General features: G+C 44.8%; 1 protein-coding gene across 11 annotated transcripts in view; it reads right to left on the bottom strand.

The window, feature by feature from the left end:
• LOC138769970 (sialic acid-binding Ig-like lectin 12) overlaps positions 1 to 13,288 on the bottom strand; it is a 93,866-nt gene that overhangs the window by 42,279 nt on the left and 38,299 nt on the right. For 9 of the 11 annotated variants that reach the window (XM_069948773.1, XM_069948788.1, XM_069948780.1 and 6 more), the window contains exon 1: positions 4,206 to 4,295. The exons of the other annotated variants lie outside the window; for them this stretch is intronic. In XM_069948773.1, the coding sequence (XP_069804874.1) occupies positions 4,206 to 4,257 (52 nt within the window). In that variant the 5' untranslated portion in view covers positions 4,258 to 4,295. Of the gene's footprint in view, positions 1 to 4,205; positions 4,296 to 13,288 lie in introns of those variants that run through there. 11 annotated transcript variants of the gene reach the window in all.

The raw sequence follows: 13,288 nt of genomic DNA, 5'->3' as shown, positions 1-13,288 counted from the left end.
GAGGTGCCAGTAGAGAACAGTTGAAGTAGTAGTTGTAGAGGTGCTTAGAAGAAGAGAGGGGTCTGCGTCTTAAGGGCCTTGTCCAATGTAGCAGTATACTTGCCAGGGATAGTAGAGATCAGAAGTAGAAGAAGAGAATACTCATGCTCACATATAGACTAGTGTCTGATCGCCGTTCTGCTCTATAGTGTCCAAATACTCGTCCTGCTAGGGTAGTACTAGCCCTAAGCCTTTGTTAACTAGGAGTAGCAGACTTCCCAAGATTTCCTGGAATAGCTGTGCATTGCGCAGTAGTATATGTAGGCTAACTGCAGCTTTGCGCTACTGGGGTCAGTACCTGATCTTGTATAGATTACTACCCTGCCCCTTTAGAGGTATCCCCGGCGTGGACAATGTGGTCCTCAAGAGGACGACTTTCTCCTGTGGCTGTCTAGCACTGTATGCTAGCTGTGGTGGCTTGCATAAAAACGCTGTTACTTTGTTCTGTTTCTGCCTACTTCATCTACTGACTAACCAGAGACTCCTGACTTGCTTGTGGTCCCTGACAAAAATCCTGGCCTAAGCCAGGCCCTGGCTTAATTGCATCAGAAACTCCTTCTTCCTTTCCCACTCACTAATTAGAAGACTCCTCTCACCAGGAACTAACTTCCCTTTTATAGGGGCTAACTAAACTAACTGGTGATTAGTGGGGCTGTGTAGTGCAAAGAAAGGAGAGTTGAGATAGGTAGTGCAAAGAAAGGAGAGTTGAGATAGGGTAGAGTAAAGAGGGAAAAACACCTGCACCTGTAATAGGCTAGAAATAAATGTGTGGCATACAACACTTTGCTTCCTTTAACTCTGCTTAGAATAATACAGATATAGTAATGACAGTGACACCTAGTGGGGAAAAATACACAACTTTTTCTTCATCCCCCTTGTGCCATACCAGACAGAGGTACTTTGCTCAGGTGTGTTAAAGCTTAGTGGACCTGTTCCAGGACAATAAACCAGCACTTGGTGTTACACCTGAGAGAGTAACTTTACCTGGGTGGTTCAAGAACTTAGGAAAACACCTGTGGTGAGACACTACAACAACGCCATACCAAAAAGACCTCTCCAGGACGTTCTGCCTTATGAGCTTAAAAGTGGGGAGCAGTGTTCCAACACACTTTGTCTTTCTTGTAGGTTGACCTGTTTCCAGTTAGGCACTGCCCTAAGTGGAACAAAGTTGCAGTTAGCCTATGTATTCCACTGCGTAACGCATGGCTATACTGGAAAGGTTTGGGAAGTCTGCTTCACCCAGCGCAGGGACCTGGGACCTCATACCACCCTGTCAGGACGGGAACCCCGACACTGTAGGGCATTAGGCGGTCAGTAAAAATGAGTATGAGTATCTTCTCTTCTCCTCTACTACTCACAGCTACGCTATCCCGGCAGAGTACATTGCTACCTTTACAGGGCCCTCAAGATGCTCCTCTACTCTACTGTCTTCCATTTCACAAAATACCACTTCTTCGGTCTCCTACCTGTATCGGAAGTTATTGAAGTGACATTTTTTGTGTATTGCACTGAAACACTAAGTAAACAAGCCTTATTCTGGTTAAGTCACTGGACTCTGACTAGCATTTCACACCAGCACACCAGCGTACACTTGGGTTATTCAAACTTGTGGAACCGTGGGCCTGTCCGACCAGGGTTGGGTAACGATGCCACTCAAGGCTACCTTGCCCAAGTCACTCTACACCCACCTAGCAGCCACATCGCTAAGCTAACCCCTACGGGGCATTACTCTCTCCCTCATGGTTCACAGCATACCTGTCTGCCCCAGTTTTGAAATCCATTTATTTTATATGTAAAACCCACCTCACCATGTCCTCCCACCACTTACTGGTTGAGCAGTTGCTCAGTACTCAATCTTGCAATAATCTTATATTCAGGTTGCAAATTGAGCATAAATTATACTCCAATAGAGCTCATACACCCCAGATCCTCAACTCAATGGTACCACTACTGAGTTCTATGGGAAGAAGAATCAAGCACAAACAACTGGTTGAAGAGAAGGTGTCAGGTCTCCTCATAGGTTCCTCACAGACCAATTCCTGGACCTGACCGGTAAAGTAACACTACCAAAAGTATAACTGAAAACTACAACATGGAAACAGAGGCTACTTGATGAATCTGGAGCTGTTAACCCATCCCATCCGAGCCCATAAAGAAGGTTGAGGAGCTATGATAGAAATGTTTCAAATCACATAGGGTGCAGCTTCCTGCGGTCCATTACAATGTGCAAATGAGCATCAGAACTTGACCAAGAACCAGTGGAAGAAGGTGCCTGGTCTGATGAGTTCACGTCATGTAGATGACTGAGAGTGTGTAATGGATGCACTATGGGAAGAAGAGCAGTGTGTGGGGGGTGGCGGTGGGGGATGGGGGGCTCAAGTCCTAACCCCCTAATGGTAACAGTTTTAGTTTCAGCAGGATAATGCCCCAGCCACCCTGCAGACATTTTTCAGGAATGAGGAACAGGACAGAGAGATCATACCAAGGGCTTGGTCTCCAAATTTCCCAGATCTCCATCTGAACAATCATCTGTGAGATGGAAAAACATTCCCTATCCATGAAGACCGGACCTCACCCTCAAAAGATCTGCTACCAATGTCTTGGAGCAAGATACTGCTGGACTAACAGTGTTAGGACCCTATTACACCAAAAGATTATTGGCCGTACTAGGTCGACTACCAGTCGTTGTGGCCGATAATCGTTCGGGGTAATGGCACCTGTGAAAAAATCATGATCAGTCGACATGCATGATTCTGCTGGCTATCACTCTTTGTAATAGGGACGACAGCAGCAGACAACCTCTGTCTTCACTTGGCCCCCTGGATGATCACTACATCGCTAAGTCTAATACGACCCTTAGGTACTTAGTGATTTTGATCTTATGGTTGATCAGTGATATAACTAGTCAGATTGGCCCACCGGAGGACTGGAGAGCCCTGCAGTGGGACCCCCAGCTTTAGAACCCGCACAAACTGTGACTGGCATGTTGTTTCTCACTGGTTCTTCATTGGTGGGGCCCCAGGATCATTTTCTCTGGTGGGCCTCAGATACCTCAGATACCCCTGAGGAAGCATAGCCACGCAAAACGTGCGTAGGGGTCAAGTACTACCACACTGCCATGAGTGAGTCAATATGATCTGATAAATTTATGATTACAAGTAGTGGCCAGAATTGTGTTTTATTCCTAGTTTGGGAGGCCCTTTGTTATTCATTAGACATATAAAGATACCATTGACTCTGATTATTGGTTGTTTTTAACCAACTATTATGTAGGCGGTGTATTTGTAGGACGCCATTTTGTAATCTTTTGTAATTTTTTGAATTATGTAACATATACTGTTTTTATAAATTTTTATGTGGAAAATAAATTCATGGATTTTAGCTGAAGCCTTTGTTTTTACTTTTTCTGTATACTATAGATAGATAGATAGATAGATAGGAGATAGATAGATAGATAGATAGATAGGAGATAGATAGATAGATAGATAGATAGGAGATAGATAGGAGATAGATAGATAGATAGATAGATAGATAGATAGATAGATAGATAGATAGGAGATAGATAGATAGATAGATAGATAGATAGATAGATAGGAGATAGATAGAGAGATAGATAGATAGATAGATATTCTACAAGAACAGAGTTCTTATTATTATTTTACACCTATAAATCACATTGTCACAATCTAACTTCTATTATTATATCTGGAGGTACTGTAAATCCCCATTCCTCTCTGTATAATAAAACATAGAAGCCGTGCATTGAGGAAGCTGTTCCCTAATAATATATTAACCTGTGGTGGCTATGGGAAGCCACAGCTCTATCACTGGCCGATAGAGATAGAAGAAGAACATACAAAGCAGATCATAATACACCACATTACACTCTCTGCCTCCACCATCCCATTAAACAACCTCAGTTATATCTGAAGGAAGGACTGTTAAAGTGCTGATCAACAAGGAGTGGATATAGAGGGAACATGGACTCCATCTCCACACGAGCCTACGTAACATGGACTCCATCTCCACACGAGCCTACGTAACATGGACTCCATCTCCACACGAGCCTACGTAACATGGACTCCATCTCCACACGAGCCTACGTAACATGGACTCCCTCTCCACAAAATAGCAGATAACACATAGGACCCCCTGACACCACTGACCTTGGAAGGTGAAGACCAGGAGCAGCAGTAGAACCAGCCCTTCAGCCTCCATGACTGGCGATTCTTCTTACTGTCGTCCTTTCTGCTTTTGTTTTAGAGAACTGAAGTCATTTCCTTGATCTCACAATCTGTGGTTGGTTCTGCTCAACAGTTCTTCTTTCTGAGAGTGCGAGGATTGACGTGTTGTATGTGGTGATGAAAGTATTTCCAGCTTTCTAATTGTTTTTCTGTAAACATCATGGGGGAAGTGTGTGTGTGTGCGCGTGTGCGTGGATGGGGGTTGGGGGGGGCAATGGTTTTAGAGCAGGTTTTGGTTAAAAAAAAGTATGGCATATTTTTGAGCTGTTGCTTGTCCCAAAATGTGCAGCTTTCACGTCCATTGCTCAAAAAATTTACAGTTGCACAAATATTTGCGACTTGTCACCCAGGCTATAAGAACCTGATGTGTGTCCATATCCCATTGTTAGGGCTAAAAGACAGTGTTATATGGGGTTGGTAGGGCTCTTAGTGTTATATGGGGTTGGTAGTGCTCTTAGTGTTATATGGGTTTGGTTGGGCTCTTAGAGGGTGTTATATGGGATTGGTAGGGCTCTTAGACTGTGATACTGTATATGGGGTTGGTAGGGCTCTTAGTGTTATATGGGGTTGGTAGGGCTATTAGACAGTGTTATATGGGGTTGGTAGGGCTCTTAGAGGGTGTTTATGGAGTTGATTGGGCTCTTAGACGTGTTTGTGGCCCCATACTGCCCCAGTCTGCTACGCCTGTCTGGCTTGCCTTACTCCCTCCACACCTTCCCCAGTCCTGATCGTTACTGGTCTGAACACTCAGACCCGGACTGATCAAAACTTTTGACACGCCTTTATGACTTTTCACGTTTTTCAAACAGAAAAAAAGCAGTCCTCAGAAAGTCCACCAGTGCAGAGCCCACGTGGCACGAGACCTAGAAGAATAACTACATTACAACTACAATCTATATACAAAACTAAAACTTCTTGAAGTGAAATGCTTCTGGTTTTGCTAAATCTTTTTTTTTTTTTCTTATCTTAGATCTTGCAAGAAAGGAAGTGAAGAGACTGGAGGTATCTGAGCAGCGTGTAGGCATCTAATGCTTAGGAGGGACGTAGGGAAGCAAGATATTTCTTAGCTAATCTAAGCCTCAAATGTGGTGTCCACCTCCAAGTTCTTCCAGCCTAAAACTCCCTCCTGTGCACTCGCTCAGCCGAGACTATTCTGGATCCTTCGAGAGTCCTTATTGCTGACGTCCAGGACTGCTTTATAGGATTTTACTTGAATTAAGAACTGATTTTCGCTGAATGACATCATCTCCAGGAAATCACTAGTTTTATTTTCCGGATGAAGAACAGAGACATGTCAGATTACTTTACGCCTTCTCACGTTTAAGAATAGAAGACTTTAGAAGCCAAAAATAAAGCAATATTTTACAGGTCTAAGAATGAGCCATAGAGGCTGAAGATAGAAGCATCCCTTTGAAGGTCCTCTTTGAAGAAGAACTTTTTCCAATATGGCCGGGGAGAGGGTGGGTGAAAACAAAAAACATCCACTTACCTCCCTGGCTCCAGTGCTGATGACGCCCCCCAGTCTGCCACTCTAGTCCTCGGTCACTTCCTGGTGGTGAGAAGGGACCCGGGATGTGAATTAAATTTGACCAGCCATTTAGTAGCAGAGGCAGGACACCGATCCAGCACATCCGGCCGGCCAGCTCAGCTGATATTAAAAGAGGTGGATCAGTGCGCTGATGGCAGTAGTCCCACCTCCAGTGCACCAAACTGACTTATTAGCCTATGTATTTAACTATAGACTGCAAAGAGACGGCACCAGGGATGAAGGCAAGAGACGTAGCTTCCTCCTCACATCACGTGCCTTATAGGGAAATTTTCGCAGGTTACATATGTCTAACCTGTGGATAGTTTCCCTTTAAGGAAAATGCATGAGAATCCATAATCGATAAAGAGACTTTCCAGAGGAAATTGGCTGATTGCCGACTCCGAGGAGTTTTAGGTTCAGAAGATTTCGGGCACTTGTGATTGACAGTAAAAAATTCATCAATGTTTTCTCTATAAGTTCGAGGACCATAAAGCCCCCCCCCCCCCCCCCCAACCAAATTAGTCAGAAGTCAAACTAAGCCTCTAAGCTCCCTCGAAAGATTATGGCTGGGGAGAGAAGGATGCCTGAACATTTTGTTTTTCACCCTTACTGACTTCAAGAAAGCATTGGAAGTATTGGACTAACAATCAACACCCTCCTGCCGTCCTTCACCCCTTACTCATACACTTCTTATTACTTCTCGAAAAATGAGAGGAACAATGATATCAGCAAAAGTGGAAATAAATTCTACCAAGTCATCGAGATCATAGATGGAAGACTGTAATATTAATAGTCATGAGAACTTCACGCGGAAGGTAGAGAGTTCTGCAACTTCATTCAGTGACTCAGTAGAATATAATAGCATGGTTGTTAGTTGTGAGCTCAGTGGAGGTCTCCCCGATATCTATTTGTACCCCCTCGGTATAGATTGATGGTACTTTCAGGATGTTGTGACTTGTTGATCACTCAGAAACCAGTGAACTATTGTCCTGATATTTCCAGAGATCTCCAGAGATACTAAAGAGGCACTCCAGTATATCATGAGTTTTTTTTTATTTATTTTGCACATATAGACTAAATATTTCCTAATGCTGGTAAGATTTCACATGAAGCCTCCGGCTTTGCAGAGAGAAGAGGTGGATTCTCATCAGGTCATCTACTGAGACCCATCCTGTTGTGTTCTGTCCCGCCTTCTGTGTCATGTGACCAGGGCCTGCTCCAGGTTTTTGCGGGCCCTTGGGCTACAGAGCCACAGCACTTACAGCTCAGCCTTCTCCCTCTTCCTCTCTGTTGGGCCGATTCCCATACTGTAGTATTGAGGACCTGCGGGTCATGTGATCAGGTCCTTCATCCCCCTCTCTCTCTCGGACGCTGACAGGTCCTGCTCCTACTCTGTCTTCTGATGTTTAGGCTGCTCACCCTGTACTACAGTGAACTGGCTGAACATCAGAACACCAGGCCCTTCTACCACTTTGGGCCCCAGCACTTGCCCAAGTAAGCCCTGTGCTGACGCCGGCCCTGCATGTGACTGAGATGGACTCATAATGTAAGTCTATGGCGTTGTCTAGACCAAGAGTGAGTAGATCGGCACACAGGGCCGTATTTACCACTAGGGCAGCAGGAGTTGTTAATATGGCCCTGGCGGCACACAGCATCATATATATCTGTCCTCACTCCTTCTCCTGATTAGTTGACATGTCAGAAGTCAGTGTTCAGACCCGGTACACTTTAACATAAAATAACCGAAAACTGTTTTTGTTTTTTTTTGTTGTTCTTTACAATATAAACATGATGTCATATGTTCTAAAACAATTCCATAAAAAGAGGCAAAAAACAAAAACTCGCACATTATACATCATACATCACACATTACACATCTCACATCATACATTATATGTCACACAATAGACAGCACACATCACACATCATACATTATAAATCATACATAACACATCATACATTATGTGTCACACAATAGACATCACACATCTTACATCACACATACATCATGCATTACACATCATAAATCACATATTAGATGTATTCTGCATTCTTAAAAAATCAACAGAGAATTAGCAAAAAAAAAAAAACACAGAAGTAGATGTTGTAATAATCTTACTGTAAATGTGTCACTGTGTCATGCAGCAGCAGCACGGGGCGGTTGTATTTATTTATAGCACTAGATGAATGATGGTTGTGCTGCACGGTAAATAGGTATTAGCTTGGGGTCTACATATGCAGGGGCAGCCTTAAAGTGATCCTGTCACCCCCGCCCCCTTACTCTTTCTTCATTTCACCTGTGCACAGTGTCACCTAGGCGGGGCTTTATGGCAGTTGGGCCATATCTCCTGGCTGGGGGGAGGGCCCAACTGCTGTGAAGCCCCGCCTAGGTGACACTGTGCACTAACAAAATGAAGAGATTGAAGAGCAGAAAGGAGATACAAACAAGTGTTATACAGGTATATATCCAATGGACAGTAATAATAATAAAATAATAATAATAATAATAATAATAATAATAGTTATATTTTATTTATATAACACCAACAGATTCCTCAGCACTTTACAATTCTGGGGGTACATACATAGACAAATCAGACATTACAGAGATATACAGTACATATAATTATCAGCCATACATGAGGAGTGAGGGCCCTGCTCACAGGAGCTTACAGACTATCAGGAGGGGGTTTCAGCCAAGAAGGCAGAGGGGCCAAGTGGACCATTGTTCTTATGGTCCGGCCATCTTTATAAATAAGGTAAGAGTGGGTAACCAGGTCACCAACCAGTGCCTGCCTGCTACAGATCTAAGGGGGAGATGTATTAACCATGGTGTAAAGTGAAACTGGCAACCAATCAGATTCCACCTTTCATTTTACAAAGAGTCTGTGAGGAATGAAAGGTGGAATCTGATTGGTTGCCAGGGGCGACTGAACCAGTTTTACTTTACACCATGTTTGATAAATCTCCCCCTAAGTGCCTAATGCTTGGCGTGTTTGTATGTACTGTATATACGTATGTGTGTATGTATGTATGTATGTATGTGTGTGTGTATGTATGTATGTATGTGTGTATGTATGTGTGTGTATGTATGTATGTATGTATGTGTGTATGTGTGTGTTTGTGTGTATGTGTGTGTGTATGTGTGTATGTATGTATTTATGTATGTGTGTGTGTGTGTTTGTGTATGTATGTATGTATGTATGTATGTATGTGTGTGTGTGTGTGGGGGGGGGGGGTCCAGAATCTCCACGATCAAGAGTTGAAAGCAAGTAACATTCCCGCTGTCAATCATCTCCATCCAGCGACCTCATAGACTTATAATAGAGCTCAGGAGTAAATTGCCTTTCCGCTCACATCACAGACATCATGGAGAATACTGTAGCTCACAACCTCACTGGACAAGTACCCCGCTATATCCCGCCACCGCAGGGCGAAATCTGCTCACCTGCTTCCCAGTCCCACTCCATAGTCCTAACTCCCAAGTCCACAGATTTAGGCTGAATCTATGAATTAATATGTTCATCTCTAACTGGTATACTGTATAGGTAACAGTACATTTAGACCCGAGACAACATGTGTTCATAAAGGAAAGAAAAGAGATGATTGACTATAATGTGTTATTGTTGTTCATAGAGGGGGGGGGGATACTCTGAAAAAGTAACACAGCAAAATGTCATGAGGCAGTTAAAAAAAAAAAAAAGAAAAAGTTATCGTTCTTAAAATGTGATGAAAATGTGAAAAAAAAAAAGGAAGCCAAAATAGTCCAGTCTGGCTGGCACATATAGGTGAGGTGACACATACATAAATGTACAAAAATAAATAGAAACAAAAACACAGAAGGAAATGGTGCAAAAATGTCTGGTGTGAATGTGTCATGAGACAGAGTGAGTAAGTGAGGCTGGACATGGGGAAGCAGCCAGGACAGGGTTAATGGTGGGGGAGAAGGGGTTTAGTGAGCGGGAATTGCGTGTTGGGGGTCCTTGGGGTTGGTCTTTAACCCCTAGACGACCAAGGACGTATCAGTACGTCCTGAGCTATGAAGCGTGCTCCGAAGCGGACTGCGTTTCATAGCAGGTGGGGGGCGGCTGCAATCAGCAGCCGGCACCTCACTGTTAATGATAGGCTGCAGCGATCGTGCTGCCGCGTGTCATTAACTTTGAGTGTAAGTGACAGGGGGAATCCCCTGTCACTTACCGATCGGGACCCCCGCAGTGTGACTGCGGGGGTCCCGATCGTTAAAACGGAATGCCGGAGGTCTCTCACCTGCCTCCGCGCGGTCCGATCAGCGCTCTGGTCACTGAGACTGCACAGGCAGGCCGATAACACTGATCAATGCTATGCCTATGGCATAGCAATGATCAGTGTAAGTAATCAAAGTACTGGATGCACAAGTCCCCCAAAGGGACTTCAAATGTGTATAAAAAAAAGTTAAAAATCACTATTACACTACCCCAAAACCCCTCCCCTAATAAAAGTTGAAATCACCCCCCTTTCCCATTATATAAATAAAACATATAAAAATAAATAATTATATAATATACCGTAGCGTGCGCAATTGTCCAATCTATTCAAATGTAACAAGAGTCATTGCAAACGGTGAACGGCGTACACGAAAAGAGGGAAAAAAGTGCGCAGATTACCGATTTTATGTTACATTATATATAAAAAAAATTTATAAAAAGTGATCAAAACGTCCGATCTTCAAAAATATGGTATTAATAAAAACTAGAGATCATGGCGGAAAAAATGACACCCCATACAGCCCCATAGGTAAAAAATAAAACTGTTATAAGCGTCACAATAGGCCCATTTTATTAATATTTAATTGCCAAAAAAAAAAGAATTTCATAAAAAATATATATAACATTAGAGAATCTGTGTAACCTGCATATGGTTGTGTTCAGACTGACCTATAGAATAATAGTGTCATGTCGCTGTTACCATATAGTGCATTACGTAGACACAGGAACCCAAACGTTACCATATTGCATTCTTTTTTACGATTTCACCTATTTATATCTTCATAAATAATATATTTGGGATTCCATCATACATGTTATGGTAAAATGGAAGACGCCATTACAAAGTACAACTATTCCTGTAACAAATAAGCCCTTACATGGCCCTGTAGATAGAAAACTGACAATGCTAGAGCTCTTAGAAGGGGAGGAGGGAAAAACGAAAGCACAAAGATCAAAATTTGCGCGGTCCACTGGGTCATTTTGGGCCTGGTCCTCAAAGGGTTAAATATGATAAAATGGGGTGTATGGGAGGTAATCCCACAATGTACTTGTGTCCTCCGGTGGAAGTTTGGACTCCTGTCAGTGTGGTGTCACGGGGAGCGGTGTAACCCAATAGATTATTTAGTCATCTGCCAGCCATTTTAGAGTGGGGCTCCGGAGCCAGAAGCGGGCAGCTGAGGGTAAAAACCAAGTGGGTGGAGCAGATGGAGGGTTGGATGTTGGGAGCCTCAAGAACCCCTCCCATCTGGTGGTGTAGGAAGTTGGATGGGATTGCATAGTTTATATTGTTTATATCATTTGTCTGATCACTGTATATATTGTTTATAACACTGTATGCTAATGCTCTATATTACTGCTACACCTACTGTTGTTGTTGTTGTTATTATTATTATTATTATTATTATTATTATTATATTATTGTTATTTATTCCTAAAGCCCCTTTTATTCCAGAGCACCGATGATAAGGAGTAATTATACAGAATGTAATTATACAGAATGTAACATAAAATCAAAAACATACAACATAAATAAACTAAATGACAGACTTGTCTATAGGAAATAGAGGATAAATAGAGGGGGAGTACCCTGCCCACGAGGGGTTACACAGGGGAAAGGGACCCTGCCCACGAGGGCTTACATAGGAAGATAGAATCTTGCCCACAAGCATTAGCTTAGGCCCCCTTCACACGTCCGGAAAAACCATCCGGATTTCCTATCAGGAAATCCAGACGGATTTCCGGACGCATAGACTTTCATTGGACATGGACACCCTCCCGGATTTTTTAAAACCGGTCCTATTTTCGTCCGGAAATCCGGCCGGGATGCCCCCATAGAAGTCTATGAGAGCGCCCGAGCCCCGGACGCTTTCCTGATGCACATCAGGAAAGCGTCCGGAGTTCCACTCACCCGGACCACCTTCCGCCGCTGCCCCCGATCTGCCCCGGCCTCCTACTGCCTCCTCCTCCACTCCCTGGACCTGGTCCTCAGCAGCACCGACACACCCACCTTCCCGGAGCAACGACCCGTTGCAACCACCGGCCACTCGCGGCAGCCCCCCGCGGCAACCACCGGCCACTCGCGGCACCCAACCCCCACCCCCCCTGCGGCAACCACCAGCCACTCGCGCCAACAAACCCCCCCCTTCCCGTGCGGCAAACACCAGCCACTCGCGGCAGCCCCCCCCCCTCGCGGCAAACACCGGCCACTCGCGGCAAAAAAAACCCGTGGCAACCACCGGCCACTCGTGGCACCCCCCCACCACGGCAACCACCGGCCACTCGCGGCACCCCCCAATCCCCCCCGCGCCAACCACCACCCAGTCGCGGCACCCCACTCTAACACACACACCCCCGCGGCAACCACCGGCCACTCATGCCTCCAGACCAGGTGGGTTCCCTCCTCCAGGACAGGTGAGATCCCCCCCCCCAAGAATTAAAACTCCCACCATGACCTGCTGACAGGCCATGATGGGAGTTGTACTTCTGCAGCCTGTGCCCATCCAGGTTGCAGAACTACAGGTCATGATGGGAGTTGTACTTCTGCAGCCTGTGGCCATCCAGGTTGCAGAAGTACAACTCCCATCATGTCCTTGTGACCATCCAGCTTGTAGAAATACATCTCGTGTCCTATTTTTTTTTCTGATCAGGAAATCCTGAAGGTTTTTCCTGATGGTTTCCTGAGGGTAAAAACGGATTACTGTCAGGAAATCCTGATACTTTCCTGATGACATTTGAGGTCTCCTGATCAGGATTTCCTACCCTGAGGGTCTACATATGGACAGACGACCTTGAGGGATTACATTGGCAGACAGGACCTTGCCAGCGGGAAATAACATAGGGAGAGAGGACCCTGCCAGCGGGAAATAACATAGGGAGAGAGGACCCTGCCAGCGGGAAATAACATAGGGAGAGAGGACCCTGCCTGCGGGAAATAACATAGGGAGATAGGACCCTGCCAGCGGGAAATAACATAGGGAGAGAGGACCCTGCCTGCGGGAAATAACATAGGGAGATAGGACCCTGCCAGCAGGAAATTACATAGGGAGAGAGGACCCTGCCAGCAGGAAATTACATAGGGAGAGAGGACCCTGCCAGCAGGAAATTACATAGGGAGAGAGGACCCTGCCTGCGAGGGTTTACATAGGGAGAGAAGACCCTTCCCATGAGGGATTACATAGAGAGAGAGGACCCTGCCTGCGAGGGATTATATAGGGAGAGAGGACCCTGCCTGC

Source organism: Dendropsophus ebraccatus, chromosome 1, assembly GCF_027789765.1.
Source record: "Dendropsophus ebraccatus isolate aDenEbr1 chromosome 1, aDenEbr1.pat, whole genome shotgun sequence".
Lineage (NCBI taxonomy): Eukaryota > Metazoa > Chordata > Amphibia > Anura > Hylidae > Dendropsophus > Dendropsophus ebraccatus.
The sequence above is the reverse complement of the archived record's forward strand: the minus strand, read 5'-3'. Positions and strand labels throughout refer to the sequence as shown.